General features: G+C 35.5%; 2 protein-coding genes across 2 annotated transcripts; both read right to left on the bottom strand.

Moving 5' to 3' along the window:
* Nucleotides 1-415: 415 nt before the first annotated feature.
* On the bottom strand, nucleotides 416-2754 carry LOC115978827 (protein PHYTOCHROME KINASE SUBSTRATE 1). The gene has a single exon (XM_031100705.1). It carries the CDS (start codon nucleotides 2194-2196, stop codon nucleotides 682-684), a length of 1515 nt encoding a protein of 504 aa, XP_030956565.1. The 5' UTR covers nucleotides 2197-2754; the 3' UTR covers nucleotides 416-681.
* Nucleotides 2755-5712: 2958 nt separating this feature from the next.
* LOC115982826 (probable methyltransferase PMT2) lies at nucleotides 5713-12495 on the bottom strand. The gene is made up of 7 exons (XM_031105543.1): nucleotides 12113-12495; nucleotides 10600-11254; nucleotides 10258-10468; nucleotides 9786-10068; nucleotides 9070-9459; nucleotides 7531-7608; nucleotides 5713-6370 (listed from the first exon to the last, which is right to left on the bottom strand). Exons 2-7 carry the CDS (start codon nucleotides 11248-11250, stop codon nucleotides 6139-6141), a joined length of 1845 nt encoding a protein of 614 aa, XP_030961403.1. The 5' UTR covers nucleotides 11251-11254; nucleotides 12113-12495; the 3' UTR covers nucleotides 5713-6138.
* Between the last annotated feature and the right edge of the window lie 10976 nt (nucleotides 12496-23471).

The following is a 23471-nucleotide window of genomic DNA, read 5'->3' as shown; positions in this document are numbered from 1 at the left end:
GGAGGGGGTCCAATTACTTTAATGGTGGTTAAATGCACAGGTTTTCAACCGACAAAATTCGAAGGAAATTGTAGAGTTCCTAGAGCTCTCTCATGTTTCCTCCTGGTGGTCCAGCACATAAAACATCCACAAAATGCTTGACAGCTTAACTATTTAAGTTCAGGTTAGTTGAACTTTCTAAGTCAGTTAGATGTTACAATTCTCAGGTTTAGATCCACAAAGCCACAAAACAAAAGGCAAGTTTTGTAGCCTTGTTAACATGCCTGCAAAGAGGAAGCACTTCAAAACCAACTAGGCATGCATGGACAAAGCAGGAAACCTCTAAACACAAAAGACATTTGCAACACACAAAGATATATAATAAATCCAAATAATGTATTTCCTAACACTCATGCTTGTGGCTCAAGAAAATAAGTAGAAAAGAAAAGAAAAAGTTACACAAACAGAAAGATAATGAAACAGAGGAATGTAGGTATATACTGCTTTTTGAGGTGGCCTTAATCCCTGGATGCTCTCTTTATTCCTTTTGGACTGTGAACTTTCTAATGACAGAAAAGATATACGGCTCATAGAGCACCTTGTCAGATTCACTAAAAAGGAAAAATTGTGAGATAAACCTTACATCATACTCAATACAGATTATAGAACTGAAGCATACTTCTACAAAGAAAGTTTAGATTACTAAATGTGCAAAACATTTGTAGCATGAGGTGACTGTGGCCGAGGGAGTGAGTGTGAGCGTGTGCGTGTGGCAATGGCAACACTTGAATTGAAACCTGTTAGCTTTGTCTCAGCTTGAAACCTTGTCACTGGTGTGAAGGAATCCAAGCTGCGTTGCATTTGTGGGTAAACATTTGCCTTCTCAATCGTTTTGTAGGCATCTCCTGCAACTCTCACAGCTTTGTGACTCTTACAACCCAACAAAATGCCTGAACGCCGCTTCTGTATCTCTTTGTTAGTCTTAGTTTTGGCATCAATAATTGCTGATGAAACAGTTTTTGTTGGCCTTAGCTCTTCACAATCAGACATTACTGACACATCTGCAGCACTAGCAGTGACTACACTCCACTCTATACTTGCCTCACTTGGTGCATAACAAGTTGTTGGGGTGACACAGCCAGAAGTGGCATCTGATGCTTGCCTTGCAAGAAAAGGGTTGGCTTTGCCTGTGAGGCTCTCTATCTCAAACAAGTCTGAACTTGCATCACTCTCAGTATCATTGTAGTTTACACCAGATGGTACAGAAAATTCATGATCCTCCACTCTTGGGGCAGCATCCCAAGACAACATTGTTAGCCTCCTCTCAAGGCTTAAAGACTTGTTTCTCCTTTCCAACACAGGCGAGCCAAACACTTCTAGTGACTTTCGTGGTATTTTCTCTAGCTCTTCTTGAACCTGACATTTAATAGGCATAGTTCCCACACCAGAATTTAAAGTTGGGAAAGTAAAACAGTTTTCTCTGTTCAACCCAATTCCCAACTCGTCCAATTCATGGGAGTGCATCTCCTCCTCGACCTTGTTGTCCAGGTGAGGAGTATGTACTTGAACTGCATCAACAAGTTCTAATTCTGTTTTCCTAGGCTCTCTTTTATCTGCTTTTCCTTGTACTACACGAGGGGTAGCACTTTTGTTGAAACTGATTTCACCAACTTGGTCTCTAATTTCAACAGCATCTTTATCAGAGCATTTGCAAAGAATAGCAAGAATTCTTTTTCTGCGTACCTTCTCTGCCTTAGTCCTTGAAGGGTTTTTTAAACCAACCTGCAATAATGCGCTCTGGCTATTCCAACTTGATTCAGAATGAACACTCGGAGTTTGAGGCTGAACTTTGTACTTCCTGGTGCCTACCTCATCTCCTTCTTCTTTCTTGTGTTGGTATTTCCTTGCACTACTCATGCTAGCAGTTGATGCACTTTCATCATCCATTACTCCATTGAAGTACTTCTCAGCACCAAATACTCCAATTTCTTCTTCATCTTCCTTTTTTGTTCCCATTTGAGTTTGTTGCTCTTCAGTGGTAATGACAGGCACGAGGCTTCCACTTGACTCAGCAAGTTTACGAATAAAGATTTCCTCTGAGCTGTTCAGATACGAAGAAAATGAGGCATCCCGGAGGTTGTTATTGTTTTTGTTTCCAAAGGGCAAAGTTTGTGAGAGGCTGGGATTGCAAGCTGTAGTTAAAGTAATCATAGACATGGAATGGCTGTTCTTTTAGTCTAAAAGAGAACTTGTGCAGGACAAAAACAAAAAGAAGAGAAAATGACTAAAGAGGAGTTCTTTTCTCAATGGGATTGGAACAAACTGGACAAGAAGCACAAAACTACAAAAACAATATGAAAAAGACCCTACACTAGGAACAGAAAAGAAAATTAATCTCAGGAGAATCTAGAGGAACAAGTTCTCTGCAGACAAAATACTTAAAAAAGATTTGGAGAAACCTGAGGTCCCTATGATACAACTAGCTGAAAGAAACTTGATCTGTGCTTTGATGAAATCCAAACCTGAAATCAGATGGATGGAGAAGACTTAGATAGAAGAAGAGGGTCTGAATCAATTTTTAGGCTCATGGCTGCTTTGCTTATTGACAACTAGTTCTTTAAGAAGGCATGTGCAGCATGCAAAATGTTAATAATGTAGGGCCATATGCTTTGAGGCCTACCAATGTTAACAAATTGGTAAAATTTCACACAATATGAAATTTTTCTTGAGTTTATTTAACATTATCTGATGATAATCCTTAGATCAACCCAGCCTATTTTGATATGATAATTTTATGCTAAAAAAATTGGATCTCCTGAAAATGGAACTATCTTTGACATGTTGCTTTTCAATTGGGGATAACTTGACAATGAGTATGGATATTGACAAGATAAATAACTTGATTGGATTACCATATCACGCTTAAGTCTGCTATTTAAACAAAAGGGGAAATAATGGAGTGGGTGGTCCACATGTGGATTTAATTCTTCATTTCTGCACAAACACTTTCAAGCATTTTCTTACAGCCCCAATAATTGATTTTGAGTTGGTAATTTGAAATGGTTATTACACAAGCAAAACATTCCTATCCCTTTAATTGAAGATGCTTTATTCTGTCAGATACAACTGCAATATATGATTGGTGTCATGGTCCCAATAATATATTTTGAGTAGTTTATTTGATATGGTTTAGTCACACAAGCAAAACTTTTTGAAATTCTGGTACCTTTGTTCTATTCATATGATCCTCATTGATATGTCCCTTATCTATGTTGATCTGTCTGGAAAGTGACGTGTGAAATGTGAATAATCCTAATAACAAAAATGAAAAGACGGCAAACAAATTTGTAGCGTGTTTTATTAATAGGCAAAACTTAGGTTTTTCAATTAAACTTAATCTCGTAAATATGTCACATGGGCGACTTTAGAAAAGATAAGGCATTTTTTTATTATATTGGTCAATGAAACTATGTGATTAAATTTAATTGGAGAATTTAACGTACATTACCCAAAACTGTAACTAATATTTACCCTTTATTTAATACCTTGCTGGTTTAGCAAGAGATGCCAAATTACCAATACTGTAGTACTTGTATCTTGGTCATCTTGGGAAATAAAGAAATAAGAGGCTGAGAACATTTCACCCGTAAATTGTATCCAACTATCCATGCTTGAGTTTCCAAGCCACAAACTATCACATCCAATCACATTTGTGTTCCATAGATCTACAGGCTTCTTACTTTGTGCATTTTAGAGAGATGTTGTCCACACAAAACCCACCCTACCATAAACAACAATGGCATTGACTCACCCTTCCTGTCGACTATATAAGTCCAAAGCATTCATTTAGTACGACAAAATTCACAATGTAAGGCAGCTAATCAAATAAAAGAGGGATAGAAAAAGCAAAATTTTCAAGTAACTCATAGACAATCAAAAATCCTATGCAACATTGGTTAGCTCAGCAGGCAGGGCTTGGTTATCTGGCCCCAGATCCAAGCAAGGAGTTTTGAGCCATGGGGCTTGGGCTCCACATTACGGATTGGGGATTAGCTTCTGCTCTTGTCCATGGTGGATGATGGCTACTTGAAGAGAGGCCCGTGGTTACCTGAAATGCCTAGCTCAATTGAGCAAATTACTTTATTATTATTATATTAAAAAAAAGAAAAAAAAGAGAGAATCTTTGGATGGATGAAAACTGAGTTATATAACTCAGATTATTATTAATCACCCAAAATTCAAAAACCGTGTACCCCACTAAAAACCAAGTTGTTTGGATTGATTTTTGAGTTGAGTTTCCATAACTCAAAACTCAAAATTGAATTTTGAGTTAGAGTTACGGAAACTGAAAACAAAATTTGAATGTTTCCAAATTTTGAGTTAAGTGTTTCAGTGGCATTATTGTAAATAACTTAGTTATAGTGGAGCTTGCGTGAGTGTATTATCAAATCAAATTAGTGTAATGTGTGACTATTGAGAGCTAGCTCTTTACTCTTTTTTTTTTCTTTTCAAGCAGCTTCTCTTCTTTAAGTGGGCCCCACCACTTTATGCATTATTAGAGTTTTAGACATGAGATGTGCAACTAAGATATGAAACCAAACAAATATTTTCTAGAGTGAGTGAAAAAGTAGAGTTAGAGATATGAGTTATGAGAATTGAGTTTGAATCATATGATTTGAGTTATGGGAACTAAGTTATGAGTGATGCTCAAACAAAACACCCCCTCAGTTTTCATCTTTCTATTTTCTTTTCCCAAGTAAGGCCATGCATTTTGTCACCTCACACCAATTATTATTATGCTCTTCATAAATTGTTGACTGTTGAGGCTTCAATTAATATCTTAATAAAAGATATAAGGACACCAATCCAAAAGCTTAAGCTTAAATTTGACTTCAATTATGTTATAGTAATTCCTTACTATCTCTATTTTTTCTTCATGTAAGTCAGACTCTCTTATATGTATATACCCAATATATATATATACACACATATATATACATTGTGCAGTAATTATATTGGTTTCGATATTTATAGTCTAGCCTTGACCTCCCATATCTTCTCATGCATTCACTTCATGGCAAAACATGAACTCTTAAACAATCTTGTTCAATTTAAACTTGCACAATTATAGTTTCTACACATAAATTTGTCAATAGAATGAAGATACTAGATTATACCTTCTTCCTCTAATTAATCTTTCTCTGATCTTTTCTCACGTCTTTCATTGCTGTGCCTCTACTTTGATAGGAAACCAAGTTAGCAACTCAGCACACCTTTTTGTTGCCTTGATTCTAAAACATGTGCAAAGAGAAATAGTAATGGTAAATCTTGAAGTTAGGCTAGGAAATTCTACAACTTGAACAAAACACAGGCTTTCTCAGCCAGAAGAATACACCCAAATAACTTGATTTTGGCAGGAAATAAATAATTAACAAATCTTCTGGCCACAGAGGGGGGGGGGGGGGGGGGGGGGAGGGAACTAAATTACACTCTTTGACTTTTAAATTTTCGGTTTGTTTTCATTTTGATCTTTCAAGTTTGAGATTTTTTATATTGGTTTATCAAGTTTGATTTCGTCCATCTTCATGAGTCTAAGTGCCAATAAAACTACATCATTTCTTCTCTCGGTGGCCAAATTGGTCACGGAAAAAGAAAAAAAATACCACTTTAAAAAACGGAATCGAACTTGGTACACCCAAAAAATATCTTAAAGTAAGGTAACCAAAGTAAAAATAACTTCAAACTTTAAGGTCAAATGTATAATTTAGTTTTTTTTTTAACCTTAGCACTTTGACTGGCTGTGAATGATAATGTTGACACCCATCTAGAAAGACATTATCTGTATGTCCTTTTGACTATAACATCGTACAACAACACAGTTAATGGATGCCAAAAAATGAATAATGCCCCAAAGCCATAAACCTTACAAGCATAGCTTTGTAGCTTGTCTGTTTATAAATTACTACCAAAAAAGAAAAATACATTGGGCCAAGTAAAGGTTAGTTGAACAGGAGTCCTGTAGCCCTTTCCCTACGCTTAAGTACTCATGCAGTGGAAGTGCTCATTGTGAAATAAACAAATTTTTAAGGACTAGTATAACAAAAAGCGTTGCCAGCCTAGCCATGTCATGGTTCAACTTCAACATTTCCTCTTCAGAACTCAATGTGTAGATGTGGAGTTTCCACCTGCAACCCAATACTGCTTCACAGCAACCAATATCTTCTCAGGAACAAGGGGACCATCCTCATGGTCCACCATTTTAGTATCCCACCTCATCCCGCTGACTATCTTCTTCACCTTGATTAGCACATCAACTTCGTCACGGAATATGACTGCTCCTTCAGGTCGCAAAATCCTGTCCATCTCCAGGAGAATATCCTCCGCATCGCATCTGCATTCATATAATCATCAAATACAAGTTATAGAAGCGCAGGGAACAATAAACTGAAGCAAAAATTGTTAATTCTACTGATGGTAAGTCTGACTCATACTCATCCAATAGGAAAGTTAAAACTCATCTACAAAATTTGAAAGGTGCCTAAAACCAAGCAGGATAATTATGCATCATCATAATTGGATTCTTTTAATGGTTTTTTTTTTTAATCAAAGATTGGTCTTAGATGTAAATGCTCAGCCATAATGCATTTACATAGAGCCACTAAAGCACCAAATTGGAAGTGCTCTACATACGGTGCACTAAGCACAAAGTTGCTAGGGAGTTACTCCACTTCTGCTCAAACAAGAGACTCTGACAAACAGGGAAAATTATAAGGGCTGTTCTAAAAACAAAGCTGCGAGGGAGCAACTGAGCTTCATCCCACTAAAAGACTTGAATAAGAACTCACCAATTGAACATCCAAGGTCAGACAACATTATTTTCAGACAAGTATCCAAGGGAAGGCCACATTTAAAGCTTTGAATAATCAAAAAGCCCAAATTGATTACATACAAGCTCATGAAATTGTTTAGGCATTGCTTATGCAGTTAGAGCGACATAATTCCACTAGATGTCTTGCCAAAAGAAGGCACTACATAAGAATTGCTAGACAAGCTACATGAAGCCACTTGACTATTGAGTTGTGATGAATAATTGAGTAAACTCAACAGATATATTCTGATAATAATAGATTACAATAAGAGCATCAAATTCCAACATGCTCTTCTTCTTCCTTTTTTTTTTTTTTTTGGCATGTGTATGGAGGCATGGAAGAGGAAAGAAAAAGGCAAAAAGGTGGGGGGGGGGAAGGGTTTAGGCAAGACGTTATTAGGCACAGTCCAACTTCAACCTTACTAGGCTTGAATTGTCCCACTTATGGCTCAGTAACACATCCAAAGCCAAAGCCAAATATTTTACGTCACATAAGGAAAATATAATTGTTTATGCATGACCTGATCTGGAGAATAAGAATAAGCTTCTCCATACTAACTATAAATTAGCAAGTGTATAACATCCTTCATACATAATGAAGGCTGGAACTACACACTTAAAGAGAGGGCAGAAAACTTGAATTCAGGGATTTGGGTGCACAAATATTTAAGGAAGTAACATACTTGTCCTTGTACAAACTGAAAACACCATGTGCATGAATGAGATCGTATGTCCTTGGGTATGTGGAGAAACCTTCACACCTGAACCAGCAAAGATATTAAAAGTAGTAAGCCAACTCTGCAACATTAGGCACATTGTAGTTACTTAGAACCCTACACAAGATGAGCCATAATCACAGGGGTGGCATTACGTGCTGGCCAAGTTTAAAAAATAAATAAAAATTGTTTTGACTCCCCTAAAATAAATATTTGAACGCACCCTCACCTTAAATTTTGTTTAAATTCAAGTAAAATAAACTTGAATATAATCATTTTAATACTACTTTCACAATAATTAATTTCATAATGGAGGTTTAAGTGACAAGTTAACTAGTTTTTACTTTAACCCACAACTAACATCACTTTTTTACCTTTCTTTTTTTGCTAACATATCACTTTTTTTTAACCTACCTTTAACAACTTGTCACTTATATTTTGTTGTGAAATTTTTGTGTAAGTGTTGTGTCAACAGTACTACTCTTAAAATATTTAATTTTATAATAAAAAAATGTTTCAAATTTTTGCTCATTCATTAATAAATAAATAAATAAATAAATAAACCTCCTATTTGGGACTTTGGCTTACTTTTCCATTGACAGCAAAATGAAGCTGTTTTTCCCTGCACTTTTCTTCCTCATCAGCAAAAGATTACACTATTGCTCCAACCATCATATCTATATTTATATTTGTGATTATTTCCTCATTTTCTCTATCTCTCTTTCTCCGTTCTATGTTTTCTTAGTTTTTATCTTTGTTTGATCAAGTAGTTTTCTTAGCTTTTATCTCTGTTTGCTCCAATTCCAAGAGAGTGACCACATGTATGGTTAAAAAGTCATACACTTCAAAAGCAAAAATTTATATCAGTTTTTTTTTTTCTTAGTTTCACATACTCCTAGTCCTACTCCTAGGTTTGTTATAATTCTTCTTTATCCACACACATATACACTTACATTAAGTTAGTAGAATTTCTATTTTGTATCCCAAAAAAAAAAAATTATTCTTCTTTATCATATATCTTCATTTAATTAATATTACATATAAATATAATAAGTTATTATGCATTTAATGGTTGTTGTCTTACTAATCTTTAAACTATTAATAAATTTTTTAGACTATGGAAGTTGTATTTATTTAAACTAAATTGTATTTATTTTGGATTATTGTATATAATATGGAAGTAGTATATATATACAAAAAAAAAAAAAATTAATCATTTTATTTTTTAATCGCCCCATGACAAATTCCTAACTCCACCACTACTGACCCCCCTAGAAAAAAAATCCTGGAGCTGCCACTGCATAATAAACATGTGGCAAAAATAAATCTCCACAAGCAACCAAACATTTTATGGTGAGTATTCAAAGCTATCTACTTTAGAACAAATGCATGGGATATTTGAATAAGAAGCAAAGGCCTTTTCCAAAAAAACCAAAATAAGTACACTAAAATGATGTTTTTCAGCTAATATAATTAAACAGCACCAGAAAATTGAGAAAATTGTACCAGTCATGATAGATGCCAATCAATCCTCGCTCATATATGACTCCCAGTGTATTTTTCTCAGCTATAGTGGGCACAACATTCATGACCCACAATTTGGAAGATTCAAGAGCTGCAGCAAAACCTCCCAGACCAGCATTCATATCCATAATGTTGCGATACCTTCCTGAGTCAATAATTTTATTGACTTTCTTATAAGCATTCACATGCTTCTTCCATTTACTGTTGTCCTCCTGGTATGTCTCAACAGAAACTCCAGGAATAGATCCACTAGCAACTCTAGGAGGGACTGAATAAAGCCTTTCTGGAAATGCCTTCAGTTCACCACCAGCAACTTCATCTGAACTTCCAGCATCAGGATATGGAGTTACGCATGCCTCCATTTTCTTATACCTAAATATCATCAAATTAAAAGAAAACTTAATGACAGAATAGCCAAGTATGTCAACAACATTAGCATGGCTCAGGTTTAAGATTCTGTTGAATTTCATAATGACCAAGCCTGAAGCCCATTGAAGCAAAAGTTTAATGTTAATATTGTTCAGCCACTTCTTTCAGAAATCATAACAATATTGGTAGGTTAATAATCCCAAGGCCATTAGTCTGGTTGATACTTGATAGCAAACCTGGGTTACTAACAAAAGTTTTCAAAGAAATAAAAAGAATATTGGTATAAGTTAGATAAATTGCAACACTTTGTTCCTTAATTGCATGCATACCAGACATCATCTGCTTCAACTGAGTTGCAAAATGTAGCCTTTCTGCCACGGCATGAATCAGCATTTACTCTCTTTCTCCAAATGGCAATTTCACCCTTCTCGGACATCTTCTCCCAGCAAAGAAGCTTAGCAATCTCTTCTATCTTTATTTGCTCCTCCTGAAGTTCCTCCTTGGGACGTTGCCATGCTTTGTAGTTATTCCTCCAATTGATTGGAGGACCCGAAAGAACCCAGTAACCACCAGGTCTAAGAACTCGGTCAACTTCCATCAGATACATTCCATCTACAAAGAGAAAAATAAAAGACACAATTTCAAGGACTGCTGCCATCACAACTTTGGTACAATGTGGAGATCCTATATTGGGCAGGATACAGGAGGTAAAGGAAGACAAAATGGCAAAACTGCAAGTCCTTTCTAATTAAATCTTAATGCTTCAAGCACATATTAACAGTTACAACATATAATTCTCACCATTTGACCCCCATTGGATTAAGCAACGAGAACAGTGAGCCATGTCAAAGGCCCTAGATGGATATGGTAGCTTTACAGTACCCAGGACACCTATAACAGCAGGTACACCCCTTTCAAGAGCAAATTGAACCTGTGCTTCATGTGAGTCTCTTGGTGCAAATGACATGGCAAGAACATTTCTACTCATAAGGTATGCCCCCCAACTGGCAACCTGAGCAAAACATCCTATTGTTAGAATCTTAAAATCACAGATAAACAAATAAGTTGATCAGCCTCCCAGAAAACAGATAAAGGGATTGAACAGGTAACAAAATAAGTGAGAATTTTGAGAACTTAACATACCCCGCAACCAGTATCAAGGGCAGTTCTAACCATCCCATTTTTAATCGGTATTACTGAAGCAAGCTGATCAATATATTTATCAGCACCTTGCGGAAACTGTGTTCCTCCACCAGGGAACCTGAATACATTTCCCTCGTATTGAATCCAGTTCTGAATAGCCTTCTCAACTGTCAAGCTCTTATATGGTGCATTTGCATAGGGTACATAGTCACGACTCTTTGGCCAGGGGAACGGAGTAACATATCCCTTGGGTGCTGGGATTAGGCAATGTAACTTCTCTCCCTCAGGAGGACAATGTCTCTCTCGATAAATCATATTTTCCCTTGGGAAAGTCATCGCACGCTTCTGATCTTGGCAGGGTGTGTAATCAGTGTAACGAGGATTACATGGTTTAAAAGATTTGGGTTTTGATTCAGATTCATCAACTGCCACAACTTCACCACCATGATGCGATTCAAAATTTAAATTCGAGACTATATTGCACTCTGCCTCACCTTTAGTGATTTGCATAGCAATACTATCTCCCTTCCCAAAACCGCTTCTCTGCCATGCACCCAGTATATAGAAAAAACAGCACAAACCAACTACAATAAAAATCTGTATAGAGCTCCTAGTCCTACCATCGGCTGAATTTGTTTTTGTTGCCATCATGCACCTGGAAAAAGTGCCCACATTCTTTTTAGTACCATGGAAAAAACCAGATACATGCACACAAGTATGGAAGTAAATATGTGTATCGGTGTGTGTCTTCCACAGTTAAATTTTAAAAATATACACACACACACACACACACACACACATATATATATACACTAATACACACACATATGGCCTTTTACTTTTTAGAAGTTTACTATAAAAAAATTAAAGAAATGACAAAAACCCATATCAGGGAAACACAAAATCAGCATTAGGTGTCTTCCATCCAAAACTAATTACAAACCAAAGCACTACAGAAAACCATGAAACCAGAACTAGTGAGTTCAGCACCAATGTATAAAAAATTATAAATAAACTGTCAATTTAATGAGTCAATTGTCACTTTAAGGTGCATAAACCTTAAAACCACTCAAAATCACAGGGAATTACATACACCATGTCCCACAATTCCTGAATATCAAGGTAAAGCAAGTATTCCAGAATCACATACATGTATGAATTAAAAATCTAGCTTTAGATCTACTTCAACCCAAAAATGGAAAACCCTTTTTGCTCCAGAGTCAAGCAATGAAAAACAAAAATCCATACTTTAAATAATAAAAAAACATTTGGGTGCTAAGAGAAAATTTTCCAACTTTTCAGTCTTCAAACTCTTTTCACCAATTGAGATCCCCCAATAAACAAAGCAAAACCCTCCATCCACACAGCTGAATTCAACTACTAGAGTTCAGTCCACTCACCACCCAAAGCAGCCAAAAGATTAACTAGTTAAAAAGAAAGACTTTATCATTCTAGTAAGCAATAGATCCAAGTCTAATTATCAAAAAAAAGAAAAAAGAGAGAGATCTCTTACAAATGGCATGAAGAGGAACAAGCAGAAGTGGAAGATCTCACAGGCCAATCACAGAGTGTTAAAATATAGTTTCTGGGGTTCTGTTTTTCTGAGAAAAAACAGTGATGGAAGCTAAAAGTAATGAGATAGAAGTGGAAATGGGGGGATCCAATGAGAGTGGAACGTGTTGTCTGGTAATAAATCTCTTCTGGGAAAACCTTGAAAAAGCTTTTTCAATCAAAGTAGTTTTGTTTTCCCAGAAAGGAATTTCTGGTATGTGTGTTGGAGTTGGATTGGATTTTGGAGTCTCCCCGAGAATTAATGTGTCTTTTGCTTTTGTTTCACAGTGTGATCATGTTGTGGACTGGTGATAAATAATGTAGCGAGGAAAGAACACGTCTTTGTGACCCCTTTTTTTCTCACTCAATCTGTGTGTACTGGTTTTTTTTTTTTTTTTAGTACAATTATTATTGCAATAAGGATTAAAAAAAAAAAGTGAATAATAATAATAATCTCTATGGTTCAACGACCTCTGGAAATTTTTAAAGTTAAAAAATTCTATGGGTATAGGTTGTTTATAACATGTTCAATCCAAATGGATTCTTTAAGAATATTTGGGCTCTTCATGTACTTAAAATTACTTATTTAATTATTTTATAAAGTTAAACTCTAGGTTTTATTAAAGAGGGGTGTTACGTTCATAATATTTTTACAATATCTTCATAACAAATCATAGGTGATTAATTGTTATTAGTTCAAATTTGAAACTAACACTAAGATTACTTTTTTCCCCAACAATAACAACTAGAAACAACCTGTCACTTATGATTTGTTGTGAAAATGTTATAAGAATATTGTAGACATATCATTTCTCTTTTTTAAATGTTCAATCAATCTAAAAGTATATGAATTCTTAAGAATGTTTGGGGTCTTTTGATGTACTAAAAAACTTTTTTTTTTTTTAAGAATGAAAAAATAATCATACTTAAATCACTTATTTAATTATCTATGCTTATTTCCATAAATGTATCTCTTACTTTATGTAAAATTATTGTGGAGAAAATTATAAACTTTGAGAATGGCATGAGTCAGTTTCGTTTCAATTTTTTAAAAATATTTTTCTCTAAATTAGTTATTTCTAATTATATTTGTGTTGACATTCTTAGTAGCTACCTTAAGTTTTATTTCACAACTATATGTTTTGATTATATATAGTTCCTTAATAAGTTAAACTCATTTCTTTTATGACTTATCATTTAGATGATTGTTGAAATAGATTATACATATATATTTTTAAATATTGTAAAATAAAGCAATTTATTCATAATGTTTTGATATATTGAAACAATATAATATTTATTTTAATATATGTTATAGTTATAGATATATAATATTAAAAAGATTGAGTTTTTTTTTTAAGAGAGTTTCAACTTATGGCGTCTCCTGATGATAATTCTTTATTATCAGAATAAGACACCAATCGATTTTAGTATAGATGGAGATTGAACCTTACATATTTTATTCAAGCATTATTAATGAATAATCCAATATTACATTAAAAAATTATTAGATTATATATTTAAAAATAGGAGTATATTAATTAGAAGCTTGAGTTAATTTTTTTGATTAAAAAATTATTCAATTTTGTAATAAGCGGTGCAAATAAGTACTATCCTACTCCATACCGACAATCCAAACCAATTGTTGAATAGGGTTGGTTTTTTTTCTTTGATAGGAGAATATGATTGATTTGATTAGTTGTTATTCAGTTTCAATCAATTTGACCATTCTTATTCGGCAAAAAAAAAAAAAAAAAAGGTTGGCCATACTCGATTCCAATGAAATCATGTTTGTGAGTTTATAATTCAATGTATTTTTTAAATACATTAATTATCTCTTGTTGAACAATATTAAATTGAATCTAAAGTCATATACATTTAATTCCTTTCCAATCGAAATAGCCTAGAAAATTCAAACACATATAATTCAACGATATAATTATTTGCATAATCGACAATATAATATACATATATATATATATATATAACTATTTTCAGTTACAATTATTATATATGTTTTAAAATTTAAGAGCCTCTAAATATTTTCATTATTTGATTTTCTATTGATAATTTGATATGATATAAAACTATGTAATGAAATCTTAAAATATATATATATATATATATATTATAAAATTAGTAATAACTTCAAAATAGCACATTGGAGTACACCCGTATCAAGATATTTCATTCTAGTGAATAAAACAAATGGTTATTTGAATAAAATTGACAACTTTGTTTGAATCTCCTTCTGACATTTTCGCTACTTATGTTTGTTTGGAACATCGGATGAGCAAACTCTTTTCTTTTCTTTTTTTTTTTCTTTTTTTTGACTTCATTGGTTTATTAGATCTTAAAAAAAAACTGTAAGTTCCAGTTAGCTCAACTAGTAAAGTATTTGATAGTTGAATAAGACATCTAGAGTTCAATTCCTGCCTACATTAAAAACCGATTGATATCTTGATCTAATGATAAAGAGCTATTAATGGGGTATTGTCGGTGTAGTTTTGGACCATTTTAGCACCATACTTTGTGGTGCAGTTTAGCTTAAACTATAATTGCACCACACCTTATTTTTGCAGTTATATGTGCGGTGCAATGTGGTTTAGAGTTTAGCCAAAACCATAACCATACCATACCTTATTTTGTGCAATGCAGTGTATAAGATGCAATTTGAATAATTTGAAGTTAGTATATTTTTCAAATTTTGGGCTTTTCCTACCCAACCTAAAACTAATTTTTCCCTTTATTTTGGCCTAAGTTTTAAACTATTGAGTTAGTTTTTCTTTAATTTGGGCTAACTTTCCTAATCGACACTTGCTAGGGTTATCAAACTTTTTTTTTTTGAGAAAAATAGGTTTATTAAACTATTAATAATATATTTAATATTAAAAATAAATAAATATATCAATATATAGAAATGGTGCGGTGGAGTATGGTTTGTGTGGTTTTTTATTAGGACAAAATTTAGTTACAAAATCAGTTGTAACCTAAGGTTACAACCTTACTTAATAAAATAAATATTACTACATATTTTGAAAATTTAATCATTGAATTACATGTTCTTTATGTTTTTAATACACATGTCGAATTTTGTGTCAATCAGATGTTATTTACTATGTGATCTATAAGTTTATATTTTATACATAATTTTAAACTACAAAAAATTGCAATTTAAACAATTTATTGATGACATAGTTATTAATATTTAATTTTCTAGAAATTTTGCAAGTATAGAGGATATAAGAAAAAGATGTAATTTAATGGTAGATTTGTCAAAATTCACCTTCAATAAAAAAAAATTGAGTAAGATTGTAGCCTTAGACTACAATACGGTACAGTGTACTATTACTTGTGGTGTGGTGCAATTATGCCATTTTACAGGTAATTTTGGTGCGATTTTTACGATTTTATGAATACTCCTAGTAATCATAAAAAATAGACACTATAAGTTAAAATCCTTTAAAAAAATACTGTAAGTCATGTAAAAAGAAAAACTTTCTTACTTTAAAAAGCTAAATTTACGTAAGCTAAATTAGGAATAATCTAAAAATCAACATTCCCAAAAAAACTCCTGACATTTTTATCTAAAAAGAAAAAAAAAAGATATCTTACCAACTATACTAAAATAATTGAATGAAAGCAAACTAGCCCCCAGCCCCACCGCCCCCACCACCCCCCAAAAAAAAAAAAATCATAAGATCCAAATCCAAGCATCACGAAGTACGAGACAAGGATCTCTGTTTTCAATCGATTAATAGTAAAATAATTCATCAAAAACATTTGTTAACTAAAACAAAAATTAAATCTTTTTTTTTTAGGGGAAAAAAAATAAAATAATGAGAGACTCCGTGTTTGCTAAAGGTGTGTGGAGTGGTGTGCAATGCGCACTAACGTACTGGGATTCTGATCGCAATGGGACCCACGCGCCAATAATTTAAAAAAAAAAAAAACAGCTGGGTAAAACTGGAGATGTGGGTCCCACCACACCCTTGCCCGTGTGAGTGTGATTTTATGACCGTGTGTCCTCCTAGGCTTCTAGCTGTTCAGTAAGTGCCTTTTTTTTTTTTTTTTTTTTTTTTTTTTTTTTTTTTTTTTTTTTTTTTTTTTTTTTTTTTTTTTTTTTTTTTTTTTTTTTTGAGGAACCAGTGAGTGCTTTTTTAACGGCTGTCAATCGATTGACATTTGATAATAGGGATGACAATTTTTCCTCACCCCGCTTAATCTACTCCTTCCTACTTCGTCCTGCGGAGGTTTTCTTCGCCCTGCAAAGGCGGTGGGGTGAGAATGGGGCAAGATTTTAATCCCGCACCACGGGGCGGGGCGGGGCGGGGCGAGGCCGGGATGGGTTTAGACTTTTTAGACTCACCCCGCCCAGCGTTATTAAAGATTATAATTGTAAATTTTTTATACTCTAAAACCCTAATATTTAAACAAACATATTAATATTAGCATATTTTATTCTACCCAATGTGATTCTCTGCCTTTATTTTGTTATGTGTTATACTATAAGATTTTTATTTATTTTATTTTATTTTTTATGATTGTCTTGTTAAACACTTTGATATATTATTCAATTTTTTTCTAAAAATTGATTTAATTTGATGGGATAAATTTAGTTGTAATTTCAAGTATATTTTTATTAATAAAATAAGTTTCATTGAAAAAATTGTACTAGTTGTAAGGCAAATTAACAAAAAGTAGAGTTTTACGAGGTGGGGCAGGGCTTCGTAGGGCCCCAAGGGGTGGGGATGGGGTGAGAAAGTATTCCCCGTCATGCGGGGCAGGGCGGGGATGGGGCAAGACAAAACTATGCGGGGCGGGGATGAAGACCCCATCTTTCGGCCCCGCCTCGCCCCATTGCCATCCCTATTTGATAACGTTAATACAAGAGTTTTTTTTTTTTTTTTTTTTTTTTTTTTTTTTTTTTGAGAATCAAGACTTGAATTTCATTTAACTAAATCAAAACATGGTCTGATAACAAAATAGAATAGAGGTGTGGAGGAACATCCTCCATCCACACCTGTAAACCTGCAACATGTCGTGTATGTTTTGTAAGGTTATGAGTGACAGCATTGCCAAGTCTACGAATGTGGGTAAATGAAACATGGTTGACATCTGTTGTGATTTTGGTTGCCTCCAGAATGTGACCAAATGGAGCCAATGAGTCTTCCTTGCTGTGTAAAGCTTTTATTATGAGTTCTGAATCTCCTTCTAAGATGAACCTTGAGAAGCCGAGTTCTACAGCAAAGGAAAGAGCTTTCGCCGCTGCCATTGCTTCCACCGGGTCCGAAGAGAAAGGAAGATGAATCTGCTTCGATAGTGAAGCCAACACTTGACCAAAGCTGTCCCAAATAACTACTCCTAGTCCTGCCTTGTTTATGTCATTGAATGTTGCTCTGTCGAAATTGATTTTTACACAACCATCAGGTGGAAGGGTCCATGCAACTCGATTTGGTGGTGGGTTAACCCTCTGAGTTCGCTGCATGTTGCTTAACCGTTGATAGTCCAGTAAGGCTTGATGAGAAGTTGGAATCACCTGCGATATTGGGTGATCTTTGTTGCTCACTCTCAACTGATTTCTGCGGAACCAAATGTTCCACATAATGACCACCATTAATTCCACCTTATTACTTACATTTGAGACATAGAGGATCAACTCTTTTATATCTGCAAATGAGCGAACTTGACGGAAAGAGAACTCTGGAATGGCGTCCCAAATTGGGTTAAGCTTTGAGCACTCCCATATTGCATGTAAGACCGATTTTGCCTCTTGCCCACAGTGATCACATGTGCCTTCATTTAAGATTTTCCTCCTCTGCAAGTTTGCCTTCACTGGAATAGCATCCTTACCAGACCTCCATACAAAGTTTTTGACTTTGTTTGGGACATCAAGACCCCAAATCAGCTTCCACAACTCTCTGTTACGATCTGAGTGCCTGGGAGACCAATTGTTGAGCCCTTCACTTGCTAAGAACTTGTATCATGACTTGACCGTATATGAGCCCGATGCATTAAACGGCCATGTAAGTTTGTTCGCTACAAGGGTAGGCCATAGTGGAATACTCTTTATCAAACATACCTCCTGTGTATTGAATAGTCCATGTATTAGAGAGTCATCCCAACTGTGTGTCACCGGATCAATGAGATCATGGACTTTGATATCCTCAAAACCTTCAACAATTGGAGATTGAATCCGTGGGTGATCCAATGATGGCAGCCAAGCATCCAGCCACACATTAATGGACTCCCCACTTCCTACTCTCCATTTAGCACCTTTCAACAAAACTTCACGCCTTTTTAGGATACTTTGCCAAGCATAGGAACCTGAATGAGAATTTGAAGCCTCCATAAACGAGCAATCCGAAAAGAACTTTGATTTGAAGACTCGATAAAATAGGGAATTCTGGTTGTGCAAAAGTCTCCATGCTTGTTTGGCTAATAGTGCATCATTGAAGAGGGCCAAGTCTTTGAAACCCATACCCCCTTCAGATTTTGGAAGGCATAGAGTTTCCCACTTAACCCAATGAATCTTCCTCCTATCTCCTTTCTGACCCCACCAAAACTTCCTTATAAGACTTTCAATTTCGGAGCATAAACCCAAGGGGAGTTTGAAGCAACTCATGGTGTAACTTGGGATTGCTTGAACCATAGCCTTGATTAGAATTTCCCTTCCTGCTTGTGATAATAGCTTCTCTTTCCATCCTTGCATTTTCCTCCATACCCTTTCTTTGATGTAATTAAAGCTGGCCTTCTTGTTTTTTCCAACAAGTGAGGGAAGGCCAAGGTACTTCTCATATTGTCTTATTTCCTCTACGCCCAAAGCATGCTTTATGTGGTCCCTTATTCTCTCATCAGTGGATTTGCTGAAGAAGATGGTGGTTTTATTTCTATTAATCTGCTGACCCGAGAGCCATAAGTGTCAAGAATATCTAGGATTTTTTGGCATTCTTGAACTGTAGACCTGCAAAATAGGAGGCTGTCATCTGCAAAAAAGAGGTGGGTTAGGCGAGGACTATTTCTAGATAAAGAATAGCCTCGAATATCTCCCTGAGCTGTTTCTTGACTAATTAGGCCATGAAAGCCTTCCGTGCAAGGTAGGAACAAGAATGGAGATATGGGATCTCCTTGTCTGATGCCCTTTGATGGATGGATTAAACCTTTGGGTTCCCCATTTACAAGAATGGAGTAGGATATTGTTGTAACACATAACATGAGTAGTTTAATCCATCTATCATTGAACCCCAATTTTTTCATGACAACTGCAAGGTAAGGCCATTCCACCCTATCATAGGCCTTGCTCATGTCAAGTTTGATTGCCATAAAACCATTTTTTCCTGTATGTTTTTGCATGCTATGTAGGGATTTAAATGCTACCAAAATATTATCTAAAATGAGGCGGCTTTTGGTGAAGGCACTTTGGTTTTCAGTGATAATTTTTGGTAAAATGCATTTAAGCCTAATTGCTAAGACTTTCGAAAAAATCTTATATAAAACATTACAAAGACTAATAGGCCTTAAATCAGCTGCAAATTCGGGGTTTTTTTTTTTCTTTGGGATGAGAGTAATAAAAGTATGGTTTAGATGCTCAGGTAAAGAAGCTGAATTAAGGAAAGTAAGAACTGAATCTATAACATCATCTCCAATTAAATTCCAATAATGCTGAAAAAATAGGGAAGGCATACCATCAGGACCTGGAGCTTTTAGTGGGGCCATCTGTTTTATAGCTTGTTGCACTTCCCAAGCCTGAAATTCTCGAGATAGTTGTTCATTCATCTCTTCATTGATCACTTGGTTGATTGAGTCTGTGGTTGCCTCACATGGTGGTAGATTTGCCGAGGTATAAAGCTCCTGGAAATAGGAAGTTAGTGTGTCTGTTACTTGGCCCATATCTGAACTCCATTCCCCATCAGCTTTGCATATTTTAAGGATTGAATTCTTTCACTTCGTTTGGGTGGCACAATAGTGGAAGTACTTAGAATTCTTATCTCCATTGGTTGCCCACAAAACCTTAGATCGTTGAAACCACATATTGTATTCTTTGTCTACTAACTCATCTATTTCTTTTTTAAGCTCTCTAACCCGAAAATTTACTCCTATTCTCATCGCTTCTGCCTCAGCCTCCCTCAATAATTTTCTTTTTTTCTTAAGCTCCCTTTTCACATTCCCAAAATGCTTTCGGTTCCAGTCTTGTAACTCCTTTCCACATTTTTTTTATCTTCTTGATCACCTTGATGCTAGGATTGGCTTCTACATGAGATGCCCATACCGCTTCCACAACATTTGTACATCCTCTATCAGATAACCACATTTCTTCAAATCTAAATGGTTTTGTAATGCTTGGGATTTCTAGACCCTCCGGAACAATCCATAATGGGCAATGGTCCGAGGAATTGGAGGTAAGGTGGTGGATTTTTGTTCCTGCAAACTTCATAAACCAGTCATTATTTGCAAGGCCTCGATCTAATCTTTCCCAAATGGAGTGCCTATCTGCAAAGTGCTTCTGCCAAGTGAATTGTGACCCAATGAAACCTAGGTCAATAAATCCACATTAATCAATGACGTCACGGAATAGTTGCATTTGGGCATGACTTCTGAACTCCCTCCTAGCTTTTCAGAACTTTTCACTATCTCATTGAAGTTTCCTGAATAGAGCCAAGGCAGCTTGAATCTGTTGTTGAGCTGATGAAGCATATCCCATGATTCATGGCGCTTATGCGTCACTGGCTCACCATAAAAACCTGTGAATCTCCAAGCATCCCCTTCACCCTTGTTAATAATAGCATCAATATGATTTTTAGAATAAGATTCAACATTTAAATTTATTGAATTACTCCAATACAATGCCAATCCTCCACCTTTATTATTTCTTTCAACAAAAAATAAATTATCAAAATTCAAATCACGTTGCATTGCTTTTAGCCTTGCTTCATCCGTCCATGTTTCGGCTAAAAACACCGTGGAGGGATCTTTTGCTCGAACCATCCTTTCAAGCTCTTTCTCTATACGTAGGTTCCCAAACCCACGACAATTCCACACTATTAGACTTATTGTTCTTGGCGGGGCTGCCCTGCAGCCTCCACCATTGAAATTTCCTGGACTTCCGCCTTCGAAACATGGACTTTTTTGTTTTGTAACTCAGGCAGGACTGCTTCTTCATACCTACGTGTTCTTTTCTTCTCTGAGGAATTCTGCAAATTAGAGGGTTGGCTGTGCACGTGAGGCTCACGTTCAATTCTTTTCCATTTACGTGGTGCATGAGGGTCGTTGAGTTGGCCACAATCAGTGTTAAGAGTTATTACTCTCATTAAATTCTCCTACTTTTTCTCCATTCAATTCCGTGCGGCGTGGAGTTATTAAGGATTCGCTGCTAATAACGTGCACATTTTCTCCATTTCCTTTTTTGTGGCAAACCGAATCAATGTCATTAAATTGCATGTCCAACTCGGTGAGAACCATTTGGGACATTGGAGATTTACATTTGGTATTACTCTCCTCAATTATTGCATTAATTTCTGGGCACGTGTATGACTGTAACTCCTCCTCTGAGCCTTGATTATCCGGATTAAATGCACTACCCCTGCCCACACCTGCCCTACCGTCGTGAGGGGTGGTTGGTTTGTCTACCACCGTGTGCTGCTGTGACTGAGCTACCGAGGCACTGGTATGGGATGAAGGACGTCCCAATCCATCACCCATTCCAGCCACAGTGGTTACCATAGTTTTTTATGGGTTGAAAGGCAGAGCTCGAAGCCAATTCCCATACCCTTGTTGATCTTGTCGAAGCTTCCCTTTACTGCTAAGCCAGACATCACACTCCTTATCTGCGTGAGAGACCATACCACACCAGTAGCAAAAGTTTGGAAGTTTTTCATACTTGAACGAGACCCAAATTTCTGACTCTTCATTGATAGCTACTTTCCTACCTCTGCAGAGAGAATTAGAGACATCAACTTCGACTCTAACGCGGAGGAATGTCCACCCCCCCCCCCCCCCCCCCACCATCTCTTTAGTATTTTCTGCCACCGACACCTTACCTAATGTTTCACCAATCTCCATCGCCGTTTCAGGATCCATCATGCTCATTGGCAGTCCATGTAATTGGACCCAAAACTTTGAAGTAGTAAACCTTTCTTGTATAGTCAGAGAAATCAAACCGCTTGAAAAGGACTAAATGTTTGTCAAACACCCACGGTTCTGAGGCCAGAACTCTCTCAGCATCATTCTCTTGCTCGAAGACGAATAGAAGGACATGATCCTCGGCCTCTCTGATCGTAAATTCACCCCTTGACCTCCACAGGGGCTTAAACGTTCTGCCAATGGCTTCTACGTTAAGAGCTCTCTTGGTTAAAAATTTTGTTGCTAAAACATACTCCTTAGTATTCAGATTCTTGGATTTCTTAATACTCACTTTTGCTCCTTCAGCTTCTGTTAAAGTGAGTTTCTTCCAATCCTCAAGGACATCTTCCATCGCTGGGAGCAAAAGCGTATGAGAATAGTGTAGACAATTAGAAAAGACTGTATAGAAAGACAAGAGACAAGTGTTTCCCCACCCCTGAAAAAAAACCCCACAAACCTACTAATAACCTTGTTATTAAAGGGCGAAGAATATCATTCCGAGGAAGATAATTGAGATTCTACAGTCTTTTCCCTCAGCAGAGAGAGCAGAAGTAATAACATTCGGTCAATTCAAGTGTTATGAAAAATGTTGTAAAAATTATTGCATTTATAAGGATTTTATTTAGTGTTTCAATGCATTGATCGAACAAAATACAGACGCATGACTAATTTTAGACATATGTAATAATTGTATTGTATCGAGTGTATTGGATGCAAGCCTTGATCGAATTTTTATTTTTATTTTTTTTAATAATTTGATAGTTAGGTATGAGGATTTAAACCATTAATGTTTTTGTTAGAAACACTCTGATGTGCTAGCCAATTGAGTTACAAATTTCTTAGCGACCACAATCATATTGGTTAATGTTGCATCAAATGTGTGTTTGCTTAAAATGAGAAATGTGCCATTTGTCTTAAATTGGTGGGTTTTCGTTTAATTGCTTGGATTTATATTTTATTTATTTAAAAATACGCTTGGCGTATTTAAAAAAAATTAATATTGTATTAATTTAAAGTTTTGTGGTCCGGTATTATTGTTTAGTGTTTGGTCTTTCTATAAGAAGAATCAATTAAACTCATTCCTTCTCGCTCTTGTTTTAAGAAAACAGAATTTGTGACTTAAATTCATCTTGAAAGTTAATATTAATTATAAAAATGTTAAATGAAAAGAGTCATCTTTGCAATATATTCTCTTTTTTCTT

This window comes from Quercus lobata, chromosome 3, assembly GCF_001633185.2.
Source record: "Quercus lobata isolate SW786 chromosome 3, ValleyOak3.0 Primary Assembly, whole genome shotgun sequence".
NCBI lineage: Eukaryota > Viridiplantae > Streptophyta > Magnoliopsida > Fagales > Fagaceae > Quercus > Quercus lobata.
This window is presented reverse-complemented; position numbering and strand designations above follow the sequence as displayed.

What these genes read in the sequence shown, in the direction of transcription:
- LOC115978827 (XM_031100705.1), bottom strand. Translation starts at nt 2,196, where the DNA reads ATGTCTATGATTACTTTAACTACAGCTTGCAATCCCAGCCTCTCACAA.
- LOC115982826 (XM_031105543.1), bottom strand. Translation starts at nt 11,250, where the DNA reads ATGATGGCAACAAAAACAAATTCAGCCGATGGTAGGACTAGGAGCTCT. An exon ending in GTTGAAGCAGATGATGTCTG is followed by an intron (nt 9,460 to 9,785) that starts GTATGCATGCAA and finishes GATGATATTTAG; the next exon opens with GTATAAGAAAATGGAGGCAT. An exon ending in ATTGGCATCTATCATGACTG is followed by an intron (nt 7,609 to 9,069) that starts GTACAATTTTCT and finishes TTGCTGGTTCAG; the next exon opens with GTGTGAAGGTTTCTCCACAT.